We start from the raw sequence: 17,418 nt of genomic DNA on the forward strand, positions 1-17,418 counted from the left end.
TCCAGACCTATATTGACTTTAGCATTTATGCATTTTTGGCTTTTGTTCCTTTATGTCATACGCTCACCTTTCTGGTACTGTAGCCAGAGCTGCTGCTGAGCCTTCTTGCTGGGGAAGTAGATGCTGCAGCTGAGCTCAGAGCCGTAGAGGGCCTCAGACACATAGTGGCTGCCATACTCCTGGAGAAAAGCTAGCAGCTCCTCACGTGTGCTCTCTGCTGACAGTGTCTTCAGCACTTTGGAAAAGCCTACCAGGTCAGGCAGATGGAGGAATAGAAGGGATAACAGGATCACACATAGATACCCATGGATATTGGAATGAATCAAATTTATCTGTGTGGGGTTTCGTGATGCCAATATTCACACACTGACCTGTAGATAAGGTAATGGAGCTGAGTTTGACTTTGTACAGATTGCTGCGCACTCTCCACTGCTGAACCATAGGATAGCCCACTGCCTCACTGAACTGCGCATCCCCTAAGAATGACAGAAACAAGGAGACAAACTGAGACAGGAAAGATATAAAAGAAAAGTCAACAAATACAACAATTTAAAACAAATTACAAAACACAGATTTATAAAAGCAGCTGAAATCAAATTCATCATTTCATTTGAACAGTTTATTGCAGATTCATTGTTATCCATTATTGCCTTAACATCATTTATTATCACAGCTCATACGCCAGCTGCTCCTGGATCAATGGCTGATATATAGTGCTGCTTGAACTCCAATTGGATTGCTGACATTAGAAGTGGGAGCAATCTCGCCTTTCTCTGCAATTCAATTACCAAACTTTCACACCAGTTTAGCACTAAAGCCACAAAAGTGAAGAGCAAGGGAAAAAAATAAACTGCTTACAGGAACCTTGATCCTGTAGCTCTGGAAAGCGTTTTACACCTGAGACATTCATGCATGGTGAAAAAGGGCAATTTAGTGTGTGTGTGTGTCCAATTGTGGTGAAAGCAGGCTCCCTACTAAAAATCTCTTTGGGGTTGATGTGGACCAAATGCCAATTTACCTAATGGAGGGATTAGGAAGCACAGGCAGAGGTGCAGGTTTTAGGCCAAATGTTGAAGTGACACTTTCCCCACAGGATAGGGTGGAACAGATGAGAAAAGATAAAAGGATGAAACTGCATGTGTGTCTGTGCAGCCATGTAGACTGGCTTTAGAAAAATGTTCAGACCACTTCACCTTTTACTTACTTTGTTTTGGACTATTTGTAAAGAGAATAAATTTTACACTTCAACCTAGAATTTTATTTTACAGTTAAATTTGAGTTATCTTTGTATAAATATTAACAAAAGTATTCAGACCATTTGCTATGGAACTCCATATTGTGCTCAGGCTCATCTTGTTTACTTTAATTTCTTGAGATATGTTTAGAACTGGACTGGAGTCCACCTGTGGCAAATTGAATTGACACAGGCTAGAAAGGCCTGCACCTGTGCTTATAAAGCCCCCAATTCACCCTCACGTCAGGCCAAAAGTCAAGCTATGAAATCCAAGAAGCTCTCTGCAGGCCTAACAGATTAAATTATGGTCAGGTGGAAATCAGTGCAAGGGTATGAAACCATTTGAAAAGCTTTGAAATGCAATGAAAGTGCAATAAATCCAACAGTTCTCAACAAGAGAGATTTCCAAACTGTACACACCCTCACCTGTGAGGAGCTGCAGGTTGGGCAGGGGCTCTGATAAGACCCCACGACATTGTTCTTCTACTGGTAAAGGGATGACCATAAGACCATCTGCTAGCTGGGGAAAATCCTTAATGAAATTGTTGTCCCTGACAGAGAGAAAGAGAGACAGCCTATGAAGAATGTAGAATAGACACAACAACAAGCAGAAGTGCATTAAGAAATTCACTCATCCATCTCAATTAACATTAACCAACTACGCCAATATCAGGCTGGGGGGAGATGAAACAGCGTCTCCACCTCATCTCTCAGATTGTCTGAATGTCGACACTCACTCCAAACTTTGTTTCAGCTGCAGACTTCATTACCTGCACTTTGAAGTCTGCAGTATAGCTCTTTCTTTGGGTGGCATTTGCACTTGTGTTACACTAGGAGTTGTAGTATAGTGTGAACAGAAACGTTTTTACTTCTTCAGCGGTACAATATTATCTTCAACTGAGCCAAGAGTGCCATCTAACGTTATTGACTACTCGACAAAATGACTGTAAATATACACACATACGTCGTTTTGCTGTATAAGTCGCAGGACAAGCCAGAGAAATTAAAAAAAAAAGCGACCTATATTCCGGAAAATACAGTATAAATTCTGAATTCCATGAAACGAGATCAACAACATTTCACATTAAATAACTGCAATCCCAGGATATCCCAGTGATCCATCTTGCTGCTGGGCTCCTGAATCATTCACACACAGGGTTTGGATGTTTCTTTGTTTTTCATCTTGTTTTGTTTTGTTTTGATCTCGTCTCCTCTGCTTCACTGAGGTTAGAACAACAGATGGTAGGTTCATGAATGCTTATAATTATTAACACAATATTTAACCTTAGTTAAATATTTAGGAATATCTCAATATTTCAATATTTCACTTTTGTTAAATATAGTGTGAATTAAACAAAAACAGACAAATTTACACACTACCTCGGTGATATACCTCAATGGACACATCACTTCCAAAATAAATAGCAGTAAACCTTTCACTGTAGATATTGTACGTTAAGCCTGACTTTTGTTCAGTAGTTGGCAGTTGAACCAAGGCATCTGTGATTCAGTTCCTGTCAAAAAGATGAGTTGTCTTGATGCATTCTAAAAGCATAGCAAGCAGCAGCAACCTATTTCACATAATCCACTTTTATGGGATCGAGTCTCAGTGGACAGACCTTGTGCCATGGAGACTCAGAGGGGAGGTAGTTCCACTCGTCTTGATATCAATTTTTCATCCTGTTCCACCCATTCTGTGTCTCTTTTTGCTTCCTCTAACCACAAAGCCTGTTAGACGATATCACAGCCTTAGTGTTACAATGGAGGGGTGGAAGGATTGACTCAAGGGCAGAGGATAAGAGGAGAGAGGGAGAGAAGAGGTGCTGTAAAAAGATTACTGTGGCTTATACTCACAGAAAATATATTGATTGCTAAATTAAATCAGCCAGCTTCACGCTGAGTCTCAGAGAACCACTGGAGATGTGTGGACCAAGATGATATGTAACTTTATGGATTTTGAAGCCCATATGTGGACTGTCCTTGACACTCTGCAAAGAGTTATTTTTTAGCCACTGTGTTCACCACAGCCATTCAGCTTATAGGGCTGAAAAACACACAGAATAAGTCTGTGATGTAGCTTGTACTTCACTGCAGTCACTCAAAAACAAAACTGACTTTGAAGGAAATGTCTCTTTTTCTCCTTTTAAGAAAAAAAAAGTCTAAGGTAAATGTTGCCTTTTTGCACAGATTAAATTGTGAAATCTAGAATGGCCCTGAAGATGTTGGTTTGTGTGGTTTTGATGAGACCATGAGTTCCTTGGGTGTGTTTATATGGTGGTCAGGGGGCTTCAGGCATCTGTTCTGCTGACAGTTCATTAGACGAAGAGACATTTATCTGTACCACTACAACCCAAACAGACCACTGTGGATAACAAGATGACCCAATTGCTTGTCTTTAAAGTAAGATCATCTGTCTTACACACACGGTAACAATATGATTTAGCTGCTACCATGGCCATGGCTAACTTATCTCACCCTGGAGCTACCAACATTTGTTAAACTGACAAGACTGACTTGGCTTAACACGCTTAAGCTCAAAAAGCAACAAACCCAACAACAGCCCTTTACAGCAGACATTCTGACATGTTTAACACACGTGTAACTAATAACATTTCTAAGCAGACTGTTATCTGCTTAAGTGTTCCAGTACTAGGGACAGGCTAATGCATGTGCTGGCCGACTGGTTGCACACTGAAAGTTATACAGAATAGCCCATCAATATTTCAGAAATAGAAGATCAAAAGTGCATTGACAGATGTATCAATGGACTTTAGATTAATAAATGAAGACTGAGCTGTCTTTTGATTGCGCTGGATCATATATTTTTGAAATAATGAGGGCTATTCAGAATCTTCTATTTTTGAGTTTTGTTTTTCCTGCTCCAGTTTGGTATACTGGTAGATTGACAAGCATGCATCTCTGCATAGGATTATAGTTTTTAGCCATTATTAGTTATCATTTTTAGTTACATTTCTGCTTTTCCTGCAATGGTACATTCAAATAAATGCAAAAGTGTAAAGATATGTGCCCAGTGGGACACAAGAAATGATTTATGTATATAAAAATATTAAATCAATCAAAATTGAAAAATTGTCATTTAGGTTGTATTAGCCCTTAATCACATGTTTAATCATATGTTTATACAGATGGCATGTTGGTCCATCAGCAGCAGTGAATAGCTGCTCAGTTGAGTGCAGGAAAAGTAAAGGTGTAAAATGAAAGACAGACTCAATCTAGATTAGGGCAAAATACTGGTTCAGGTTCTGCTCTGTCCTGGTACGTGACCCCTCCTTTCTTCAGTGTAGTTTACTTCACACACACAGACTCCCCCACAGTGCCTTATCATGCTTAGCAGCTACCTGACCACATGTTGTACATAAGTCTAGATTCATCGGGGCAATGCAAAAAAACTGTGTATTTACTCATGTTTCATTCAGTACCCATGTGTGTTCATTAAAGGCAGTGGACACTGGGCTCCCTCCTGGCCAAACGGGCCTCCTACCCTACTTGTGTCTACAAGTGGAAAACTCTTCCCATTTGAATGAGAATTTCCAAAACCCAAGATCCACCATCCATTGTATATTAAAATTATATCTGCTGGGATGAATACAAATATTCAACACCAGTTCATGCATATATATTAAAGTTCTCACTCTCTCTTACTTCTCTTCCCTCCTTCTCTCTCTCTCCTTGTCTTTTGCTCTGTGTGTGTACTTTTTCAATTCAAACACAGTACAGATACATCTGATTATTAAAACACACTGGTGCTCAGGCCTCACATGCAAATAGTTTGTTTTTATTTCTTATTTTGTTATTTCACAGCCAAGCACCAATGTCAGTATTCCTCCCTAGATAAAATGTAACAATTGTTCAGTTTGCTCAGCCTAGTCCCCAGTGGTAACCCTTTCTGGTTTGCCTCCTGCATCTTGTATTCCTCACATTTCTTATTCACTCCCCCAGCTACACCTGCTTTCTCCTCCCAAATCACAGGCACTCTGTTGATAGGCACAGATGAGAGCTATCTACAAGTCAATTTAGAAAAATGTCTCTGTGCTTCTCTGTGTGGATTTGAGTCTCTAAGATGCATGAGAGCTATCTATAAGTCACTTAATTTCAAATGCCTGTGTTTGTACGATTCAGTGAGAACAAATGTGTTTCTGTATATGTGTGAGCAAGTATATTTATCTGCGTTTGTGACTGTGCAACTAATATTGAATGGTAACGGAACTTGTGCTGTCTACTAAGAAACCCCATTCCCTCACGGCAGCAAAGATCGGACCCATTAAACCGTACTCACTATGTCTCAACTACGCTGACGTTCACAGCAGCTCAGTTCATTATCTGCAACCTCAAGACTCCATCTTGACAACAATGCAGGCTAAAAGTGCTTTTCAATAGTGGCTTCTATTGAAAAATCACATTCACAATTGGACTTAATCTTTTCTTTTGGTCAATTCTTTCATTCAGGGCTGTTTAAAAATTCAGATTATCATTATTAGATGATTATGTGATCTTAACACCTACCAGAAACCAACAATACCCATCACGAACATGTATAATTTAGCTAAAAACTCTTGACTATCTTAAACCACAGGATAACTGTATTATAAGGACATTTAGCGGGTACATTGTAATCCTACTCTGCAGGTCGGAAATAACACGCAGTGGCATTCTGAAAGTGTGGTACAGCCAATCATATAGTTCAGAAAATAAATGGTATGGACATTTTTACAGTAGTTTCCAGTGATGACTGAACCTCCTGGCTTCACAGTGCTCCCCTAACAACCAACTATTTCAGCAAACTGTAACCCCTGCAGCATGCTCTTTTCCACTCATTTTAAAGCTGCCTTTATGGACTGATGCAAGCACTAACAAAGACTCCCTAATTCACAGAGGAAATAAGTATTGAATATACGTACAAATCATTGACGCAAAGCTTACAAAGGCCATATTCTGATTATCAGAGTCGCTGTTCTGGCTGAACTACTAATTGAGCATGTGTAACCTTTTCAGGTCAAGGCAGAGCAAGCAAATTGCTCTTTTAAAAGTAATAAAAATGCACAAAGACTACTTCTATGATAATTTAATGTTCTATCTTAGTTTCGAATATACAGTTTAGAAAACTGCATTAAACTGGTTTGTTTCCCCACAATGCAACATCTCAGCAATTAGGATGAAGGTGAATAAAATGATGATACAGCGATGGCAGCCAAATCCCTGAAAATAAGACTAAAAACAAACTGGCATAGTGAGCAGAAACTCTGATTTTGATATATTTGATATATAAGTAGCCAGAATGAGAAGGTTCTATCAAATAAGTAACAGCTTTGCTAATAAATAACATGTATTACAATAGATATAAGTTGGCAATTGTGAGCCAAGGTTACTGGAGTTAAAGGCTATAATATATTTCCCCATTCAAATTTTAATGTCAGTCTATTAATTTTACACAAACCTGTCAAACTGGCATTCAGCTGCATCCTGGCACATTTTAATGGCCACTTATAAAATCACACTAAAGTGGAGAAGTTAAGATACTGTGTGTGTATGTAGAATCAAAGAGTCTGCGATTTTTGCAGCGATATAACAGAAAACTAACTGGATGGTAAGAAAAGGAGAATATATTCATATTCTTCACCACTAGAGGCTGCTCTTTCTCTGTACCAAAGAAAAGGTTAATGGTATCAGGGTTAGTGCAAGCACGTCAGTGTTTCTGTGTGTTTATGTCACTTCACTTTGTGTGGACTGCAGGGTTCTCTCGTTTTTGCTCTGCTGAACTAAAAGGGGGAAAAAAATGCAGTGTAGGGACTAAGGCATAAAAAAGGTATACTGCACAGTAAGATGCTTCTTATCAGCAAGTATGTTAAATCATTAGACCGGACCGGCATACACATTCTAATTAAATGACAACTTAACAACACCAACAGGTCTGGCTACTTTATGTGCATGTGTTTGTGTTGCAGAGATGCAGGATATGAGGAGTCAGGTTGGACCACAGTTGGAGTTCAGAGGTGAGCGGGTGACAGAGTAGAGTTTTCAAAATGTGTCAGATGAGAGGCAATTGCAGTTCTGACTAAGGTGAAATTACTTCTCCACTAGGATGCCTCAAAGGAGTCCATCCCAAGGCGAGGCTGAACAGTCAGTGGAGATTGACGCATTTAGAAGGGAAATACAGTGAAGTAGAAGCTAAGCGTGAAACTGTTGGATTGAATCATGATCTGAAGATGTGTGGGTGCTGTGCCAGTGGTAGCCTTGTAGGCCAACAACAGTGTTTTGAACTGTATGTGAACAGCCACTGGGTGCCAGTGCAGTGCAGCTAGGAGGGGGGTTTTGTTGGAGAAGAACTTATGGAAGCTGAAGACAAGCTGGGCTGCAGCATTCAAAGTATGGGTGTCAGGGTGGATGTGAAGGGACCAGGAGGGAGCTTTTGCATGAAATACAGAAAGACAATGCCTCTAGTTCCACAAACAAAACACTTTTCTAAGCAATGTTAATTTTTATGGTTAAATAAAATACACATTTAGAAAAGAAGCCTGTACTGACCAGATCTTGTGTCAGCTTTTGGCATGTGTCTTTAAGTAGAAGAAAACATCTAACAGAAACCAGTGTGACACTTTAAATAGCCTGCAAACCTTAGCTTTCTGATTTGCCTATGAATAAAAAATAACATTTTAAAAAGTGAGAAAAACAATCTACAGTGCTGCATCTCTAGCTACATTTTCTAACATGTAAAATAAATCAGTATTCTAGGGTTTAAGACTTTTTAATATATACCATGGTGCAGCTGCAAGTGGGTAATACCAGCTATACACGTGGTGAACATTTATAAGTTGTCTCCCAGCAATCGTCTCTTTCCACATTGACATAAAAGCCACACAATGACAGACAGAAAATTTGACATCCAACATGACACAGCATGTTTGTAATTTCTATGGCTGTCATGCTGTTTGGATTCATTCCTAAATGGGATAATTACCGAACATTTGAAAGAGAAGCATTCAACAAAAGACACAAAAAACAGGGCCTTGTTCAAAACTCTATCATAAAATACAGAGAATCTGCAAAAAAGATAACTACATAGACAAACTGAAAACAGCGCCTAGAATAAGTCTGAATCCAAAGTTTATTGTTTTTCAGCGTCATGCAAACGGCAAATGAGGCAACGTGGAACGGAGGCTGTATAACAAAGTCAAATACCTGAAAAGATTTTGGTTTACCAAAATGTTACATTCAGCTGCTACGGTGCACCTCAAATTGCTTAATTATTTAAAAGTTTCCCCAAAAACAGCTTTTTTCCCTCATGGTACCTCACACAAAGTGTTTGTATTTTATCAGCCTCAATTCTTAGAAATCTGTCTATAAAACACAGACCAACTCCAACTCAGATACAGCTGAGGTCAACTGAATTTTGTGTTATCCTAGTTGCCCTAATCACACAATAGAGGTTCTTTGTCACATTATCTAAAGTGATAGTGTGCTCTTCTATAATTTAGGTACAGGGAGGAATTTGCAGATGAATGCTGAATGATATTGCTATGTCATATAACCCTTGAACTAAACATTTAATGGGTGCCATCACATAATCAGTCAATCTAACTGGCTCTCTTCGTGTCATTTTCACTACCACTGCTTGAAAATGTTGCTATACTTGGCCTTCAGAGCCATTTACCAATTTATTGCACTGCACATTCAAAGATTTATGAGGGCTCGGGTGGGTAGCTGATCCAGTTGCATGTAATATGCTTAATAGCTGTAATATCTGTTATTTGAATAAACACGTTGTGCGAGTGGGCCCTGTCGGATAAGTCATAACAAAGATAAAGCACCCAGTCACCCAGGGCACAGGCCCCAGATGAAAAATTAGAGAGTTATTAAAGGACAGCATCCGAAAACAGGCTAATTCCTAGTGTAATAAAACAATCAGATATGTTTACCTTGAGACTTGTATCACAATCTCTTATTACAGCCACAGCCACAGTTCAGTTGATAAATGATTCCACTAAGAGGAGGAGATCTGGTGACTTTTTATGGTCAATATTGATTAGGCCTGGGATTTAATGCTGTCAATAAACCAGCATCTGATGGACAATGTACTGCAGAGTTTCTGTATGCAAATGATTATGTGCATGTGTGTTTGTATGCAAGCTTCAAAGTAGACAACTGAGTATTCTGAGTAGCAAGATGCTGTCGGGCCAATCAAAATCAGTACTTATAGTAGTGCTGGTGAGACATACAGTATATAACGTGTTTCTCATTTAGCTAGAAAAAGTTTGAAAAATTTAAATGTCTTGGTGCAGGGATGCACCAATATTACATTACTCATTGTTCTTCTCACTATTCATTAGACACACACACACACGCACACAAATACACTCAGCATCACTTTTACTACCTTGGCTCGTGCATACAATTGAAATACGTGAACGTGCACGTATATTTTTTTCTAATTTTTTTTTTTACCTTGAGATCTCTGTTGGCCTGCCTTAGGTAATTGTGGAAATGAACTCTGGTGGCCAGGAACATTACCATAGAGATGAAGCTTGGTAATGCAGAGTGAGGGCACTTGCAGGCCAGCTAGCTGTGGAACTGATTAGAGCCATTGCTTTTCCACTATTTATTATTCCACTTGCACTTCCTCACTTTCTCTAAACCCCTCATTTGTGTCTATCTGTCCTAACAAACTCTTGTCTCTCTCTATCTCCCTTTCTCTCTGTTGTCTCCCTTTTTTCCAATTCACTCACTCACTACACCACAGTGCTACAAGGCACATAACCAGCAGTTAAAAACTCTGACAGACTCTCATGTCATCAGCCTGGAAGCAGAGCTGCACTTCCAGCAATTTGATAGAGGACAACAGAATACAACAGGAGGTTATCTTGTCTAATTTAGCACATCAGTAAAGAGGCAAAGCAGTTTAACCACCTTCTATTTTGACAAAAGGACAACGTAACAGGCAAAAGACAAGTGTTTTTTCTGTCAAGACAATAGAATAAAATGCCTCTTCAAATTTTGCACTGCCAGATTGGTGACTCCAGCCTGAAAAATTCACCACAGGAGTCTTTACACAATAGTAGATGCACAAAGACCAGCTCTGAAACTCAGCAGACCTTGATACTCATGTAATTTTTCTAAGGGTTTACTTAAGCAAGTGTGTGAGTGTCTTTGTATACAAGCTGTGTACATCATTACTAAAGCCAAAATCCTTCATCTACCAAAAGAAGCCCCGCTTATATGAAACCGCATTTTATTTTCTGCCATTGTGATACATAAAACATACACAAAGGACTTGAAAGAATCTCTTCACAATTTTTACTCAGTCCTATCATTTTGTATTTGATCTGCAGTAATGGGCCAAGACAATGAGGCAGTCTTTGTATTCTTTTGTTTCGCAACATAATTGCAGAGTGACATGGCTGACATAAAGACATGATTAAATGTTATTATGTTATCTGGTATTCTGTCTATCAGTGTAATTTGACTAACTGAAGCATCGCTGTGCTTTGTAGTCCAATCTTAAAAGACTTGAACTGGGAAACACATCACAGGAGTGGTAATTAGCTGCTTTATAGTATGGCCTTGCAAAGGTGGGTGCGGGTGAATACTGAATGTAGCAAGCCTCATGCAGTTGAATACAACTGACAAAATGGCTTAAAATTATTTATGAATAATTTATGAATGGTAAATTCACAGCACAAAGCAACAATCTTAGAAAAGCAGAGCTGGGTAATGGGGAGAAAAAAGATGGAGAGCGCAAAAAGTTAAGATAGATATAGTCCAGTGGGGATACAAAATTACAAGTGCTGCCACCCTGCAGTTCACTGATGCAGTAATAGTTCATTATTCAATACTAAAACCATCTAGCCACTAATTAAGGATTTAGCCCTGGTCCACATATTACTCCATGCAGTTTTCCTTCACTGACAGTGGGAGCCATTTTGGAGAACTGGCATGGTTAGCTACCCCCTGTGAGGTGACTCCATCATAGTCTGAAGCTCAAGGTTTAATGCTTCATGCAGCATATTCTCATTTTTCACCCCGCAGTCTACTATTGATTCACTGGCTGCCACATGCAAGTGATTTTATCAGTACAGCAAGGCTGCACAACATTACCACCAGCTAAGTTAATTAAATACACAAAATTATTGTCCTTGGTTCTGGTTCCTCCCGAAACATAATTTATGTGAAATGGAAATTTATAACTTCACAAGGTAAATGTTTCAGAGAGCAGCTTGGGAGTGAGTTTACAAAAACATGTACAAGATAAATTGAGTATGTTGTCAAATTTTCTGTGTAACTGCAATGTCTCTAAGTGGACAAATGAAGAAGCTGTTTAATCAATGAAAATGCATTTTCATGATGAATTAGCACTTTGGTTGAATCAGACTGTGTAAAACTACTTCAGCTGGACTAGAGACTTTGGCTTTCCTCCTTGCAGTTGTTGTCCTTTCTCTTCCTCAGTTTCAGTGTTTTTTCTGAACAGTTGAAATACTGTAAGTGACAATGACTGGAAACCGAGTCGATAGTGGCAATCTCCAATATCGTTAATGTATCCTGGTCCCTGCATGGTCAAAATTCTCTGCCAGAAGAGTTTCAGATTCATACACCAGCTTTCACAGGATTGCAAAGCATGATAGGAAAATCTCCAGGAAACATTACACCAATATGCTCCCACTGACAGGAGAGTTTAGAAAACGCCTCTACTCACTATGGGGAGTATTACAACCAGTGGTAAAGTTTCAATGTGTAAGGCTGGGCACATATAACTGTCTTTCCATAATGAGGTACAAAAAGGAACTACATTTTGGACAAAGGGGACTTAATGATTTTTTTCTTGAGATACAAGGGTCTTTGTCCATTAATCCAAAACGTTCTACAATGACAGAATTTTGCTAAAAATGGCAGTGATGTCCAATGTTTGGCTTCAGACAGAATACTGATATTTTTCTTTCAAAATCATTTTTGCCAAAATGGGTCATGTAATTGTTTCTTTACAAAAACCATGACATAACCAGTAATCACTGACCAAGGCAAAGCCTGTAAATAGGGGCATCTGTCAGTCATCTGTGAGTCCTCAAATGTATTTCTTTAGGGGCAGAATAAAAAGTACATTTGAAAATATCATGAAAACAATTCAAACACGTGTAAAGTATTAACACATTTTCATAAGCCTGGTATATAAAAAGGACATAGAAGAATTTATTGTATATGCATGCACAAGGCTTTACCTTCTTGTTATAAATGACTATGACAGAAGTACCACAAGGCTTGGGGATCACATGCTTAGCTCCTATGATAAACTAACAGAGAATGTCAATTTTTGCAGCAAATATTGCTGATTACTACAATTACATTTTTAAAGGATTGTTATTTAATGATGAGTGAAGCTGTGTAAAGTATTTTAATATACAAAGTCTATTTGCTTCCTTGCACTCTTTTACTCCCTGCATGGTTTACCTACACCTGTGTGATGTTTGACTACTGCTTCAGTCCAGTCTGCTTGAGAGGTCCCATATGCTGCACTTCTGTTACTGTATCTATTTTACTATTTTGCATTTCTCTCACATTTACTCTTTGCACTTGTCTCACTCTGGAAAGTTTTGCTCTTTTGATTTACACTAGGCTTTTATCTTTACATTTATTTCCCTGTTCATTTTCCTTTGTGACTCTTATCAATCCACCTCTCTCTTGCTCTCTCCAGTTAAAATGCAGGTTGCCAGCTATAAGCCTCTCTGACATTAGCTGATATTAGGGTAGGGTCCATTAGGCCTTGCCTTGCCATGTGAGTTATTGAGCAGAGAGTGACTGCCTTGGGAATGATCACACTTATGTATGCATGCGGACTGACTCACACAAGCAAACATACCCGCTTAAAGCTAAACACAAACCCACACAAATGTTTGAGCGAATATGCATGCAAATCCTCTGCAATCTCGAAAATGTGCTGACCTTTTGTCCACTAAGTCACACTGATTTTTTTCTTAAAGGTTTGCTGTTAACTGAATGCTGACCCTGTAAATTAATCAATCAAATATGTATGACTTGATAATTTTATATTTTACCTACGCCAAAACATTTTAAGACAGTTGTCTGGATATTATTATTATCAAATATTTCAATGTTCTAGTTGAGAATAGCAGTCAAAAACCTATACAACTTACACTGCCATATTTAAAAGCAATAACAACTAAAAGTGTATACATAGACCTGACAGTGTGCAATAATAGACTATTTAGTGAGTGAAGTTAATGACAAATGAATTCATTTAAAATATGCAAAAGCGACCAGAGTAATCATTGGTGCTTCAATGCTATGCTATCTTTGTCTTTTTTTTTTAATTGTCTTGAAACACGACTGGAATACAGGAAAAACTACGCAAAAACACACATATCGTATCTCTGCATGAGCCCATATATCTGCCTGACTCACATACACTACGCGTGCGGACAAGAATCAAAAGATACAAATTAAATTCAGTGCTGGGATCTGGCAAAAGATAGAGCAAACAGACCACTTATTTTAGGAACAGAACGAAGAAGCTTCACATCTTCAACCTTGAGCAGCTTAACCCTTAACCTCAGCAGTCTGCCTCCCTGTCTCATGGCTACTCATTATGAGTAGAAGAAATTGCCTTATAATGTGTATTGACTGAACTCCCCAGCAGAAGCTACTGTTTGTGCACCAAGGAGATAATTACTGAAAATTACACAGGAACATGGATATGTGGCTGTGTTTGTGCCTATGAGCTTTGTGGGCTGCCAGATTCACAAATTATTCATGTTGTGGTGTTGTCTTAGTTTGAGGGGTGAGCATCAGTAAGGAGTTAGTAGAGTGCCTATCAAAAGCGGGTTTGTCTCTTTTCTTCTGTACTGTATTTTTTTCTTTTTGTGAAAAAGCAACTTCGACATCAGAGTGACAAGGGTGGCAGCATCACTTTCACAAAGCAGGTGAAACTTATTTTTCTTCTCCTTGTCAACCACTGCGTCTCATTTGTCATAACCATACCTTCTAACAGTTCACTGTGGTACATTCTTGCTGTGCAACTGTTCAGAAAGGACAGAAACACTCAAGACAGAGTGCCTGTCTATTAAAAGACGAACACACAAGTCTGATTCAGACGGGACTAATTTCTTACTGACGCTTGAGATGAGATATTTATCACAAGCAACTTCACTCATCTACCACAAGATCTTTTATATTTACAAAAGAAATGAGATATGACATATACAGTGTATCTTAACTTGTTCATGGTCATTTGTAATATCATTATGTTCTCTATCAAGATTGGAATAGTTATAAATCTGTGTGCGTAGGGTTATCTTCAACTGCAGCTGTTGAGTATTTAGTGTGTTCAAATAGACCAGCTTTGCTCTGATCATGTGGTGATTGCTGGGAAAAAAAATGTGTTTTTTGAGGCGAGAGAGAGATTGTGAACTGTGAAGTGCAGGGGAAAGATTATATGTATTCCTGCTCTTTCCAACTGCTGCTGCTTGTTAGGTGTGGGTGCAACATGTATCTGTCAGTGTCGCAGGATCTGGCCTCTCCTTTTGATAATGTGTTTGTGGATTCAGGTGGGTTTAGCAATGGAAGTATTTCAGATCAGGTCCAATGACCTCTGCACTATGAGTAGCTTCAAGTTCAAATTTGCCTTACTTGGAAGGAACCAGCCTTTTGTATTTGTTTCTCCACTGCGTGCCCAAAATTTCTAAGTACTACTCAGTACATCAAATAGTGTGTCAATATGTGTGTGTACTGTGTCTTGCTATTTGTCCCCCTCCACTAAATGACCACTGAATACTGCCTATCTGCTATTTTTTCCAGTGTCAGCACACATTTACATATAGTGCATATGTGTGCCTTGAAAAGGCGTGGCAATTCATGTGTCACAGCCAAGAATAAACATTTTAGTACTGATGGACAGTCATTAGCGCTGACTATCCACATGTCTGTGTAAGTGGCAGGATGTTATTACTGTCCATATAAGAGTGCAAAAGGACTAAACTGAACTCTAAATTAAAAGAATGGGACTCTTGACAGAAAGTGTTTTTCTCCAAACTGTTTTGATTATTGAATGAAGAGGCAAGTGTGTATTTATATATCTGGATATCAGGATAGGGAGTGCTGTCGATAAAAAAGATAACTTGTAATTAGACGGCATACACTGCCAGTTCACAGGAAGAACATTTTAAATTAGATAACTACATATACATTCTCTGTTGTGCACATTCTCTTTTCATATCTTTACATACAGTAATGATGCTGCAGTCAGATTGTAATGGAATTGTTCTCTCCCAAGACTTTCACATCAACACATGTAACTTTATCACCCAGGTTCATTCCTATTTTGCATTGTATTAGTCTGTAATTTCACAACTGCTATTTGCAAAAGTCATTCCCATGGCCCACTTCAAGAGGCCAGCAAAGTGAGACCAACTTAAAACTAAATGCATGCTATAAGAAGTCATAAATCATGGGTAGTATATCAGATTAAACAGCTACATATGAAGCTGTGACGCAAAACATAAAATTTATCTCATGCAGCTAACATTTCACACTGAATTGCTTCTGTAAGGGAATGTGGTGGTGTGAAAGGTAGAGAATCTGTAGACAGTGGAGGTGAGAGAAAGAAAAAGATGCAGGGCTATGGGATAAGACTTGCATCTGCATATCAAAGGCAGCTGAAGGAAAGTGGAGAAACTGATGAGAATAAAAACAGTACCATACTACTATAATGTGTTTGCACTGAGTGTGAAGCAAAATCTTATGGCAGAGAGTCATTCAAAAGACAAAGCTATTTTTCTTTTGACAAAAGACACATTGGATTTCGGATACAGCAGGAGGACTTTAGAGAGATGACAGTAATACATGTTTAATTAGAGGCACAAGGAGTCAAGTATTATACTCCTGTGTGCTTTGCTTGTCTAGCTAGACTTAGAATGACTAGCTCAATGTGTCTTTCAAACTTAACAAATAAATCTGATCAAATCTGATCAAGCTCCTAAAACAAAGATGAAACAACAGTTGTGGAGAGAGAAGACCTACTGGTGAACAATAAACACAGCCTTTTCCCCCAATTAAGTGCTGAGTTCAATCATGGATTCTGAGAGTAACTTCTGAGTGCTTTTTTTTTTTTTTTGCCTTGTTTGCATAAATGCTTTTTGCACTTCATTTCAGATGCACTCTGCACCTGGAGACATGTGTGTTATTTATCCAAAAAGGTACATCAGCCTGGAAGTGCACTTTGCCTTGTCATCTGCATGTAATCAGTCAAGTATGCCCCTAACTGCGGGGACATGATAAGTGTGACTAAGTATGCATCTTGCAATTAGCATGGAAATTTTTCTAGCTTCCAGGAGCAGGTGCAAATTGCACAGGTGTGATAAAATGAAGGCTGAGAAAGGGGGAAAAAGAAAAATTAGCTTGTCTCTATTTTACAGATATCTCACAGCAAAGTGCAGTGTAACAATACTGATTAACTTCTGAGAAAGATAAACAACCACTGATTTTGCAGGGGTGACTTTTCAACACACGAGGACGTGTGATGAAATCTGGCCTTATCAGTGAGACATTTTTCAGGATTTCAAGAGATCACATTTAAATCTATGCAAGTGTTGAAAACAGCAAGAGATCACATTTAAATCTGTGCAAGTGTTGAAAACAGCAGGAGCCAAAACATATCTGTCAAAAAACAACAAAACGACCTGATTTTGGATTTTTTCCTAAGAGTGCCATGTACTTTCATATAAATACAAGGGATATTCTGAGCTTTCATTGCATGGCTAGTGAGTCTTGAATCTACCAAGGTGTTTAAACCTGTCGTGTGCATAACCTCCCCACAATCCTGGCTTGAGTGCAAATCCCTCTACGGGACACAGTTTGATGTAACCCAGTGCATAGAGCTGGAGTCTGGAGGCCCACTGTGCTCTCCACTGCTTAAGGGGAAATGGATAAAGTCTGCATGCTTCCCCTGGTTTTTAAAATCCTCAAACAGCACCTTTGTTTTATCTGTCAAACTGTGCCCTGTTTGGCATATTAGAAGTACTTCCCAACTGAGTGAGCCTCTTGAAACTTTGGGCTCAAGTTCTTTTCCCATATTAGACTGTAGGCATGTCAGTCATTTCCACAAATTCTCTTAAGATGGATAAGTCCCTTTTAGCTTACAGCTCTATGAGTGATCATAGTTACTC

The 17,418-nt window shown here is 38.8% G+C and overlaps 1 protein-coding gene across 1 annotated transcript in view; it reads right to left on the bottom strand.

Moving 5' to 3' along the window:
- Positions 1-17,418, bottom strand: part of astn2 (astrotactin 2) — a 226,584-nt gene that overhangs the window by 55,114 nt on the left and 154,052 nt on the right. The window contains exons 14-16 of the mRNA XM_026297778.1: positions 1,661-1,785; positions 372-476; positions 68-247 (exon numbers count right to left, since the gene is read on the bottom strand). Coding sequence (XP_026153563.1) covers positions 68-247; positions 372-476; positions 1,661-1,785 — 410 coding nt within the window. The remainder of the gene's footprint in view (positions 1-67; positions 248-371; positions 477-1,660; positions 1,786-17,418) is intronic.

Source organism: Mastacembelus armatus, chromosome 12 (assembly GCF_900324485.2).
Source record: "Mastacembelus armatus chromosome 12, fMasArm1.2, whole genome shotgun sequence".
Taxonomy (NCBI): domain Eukaryota; kingdom Metazoa; phylum Chordata; class Actinopteri; order Synbranchiformes; family Mastacembelidae; genus Mastacembelus; species Mastacembelus armatus.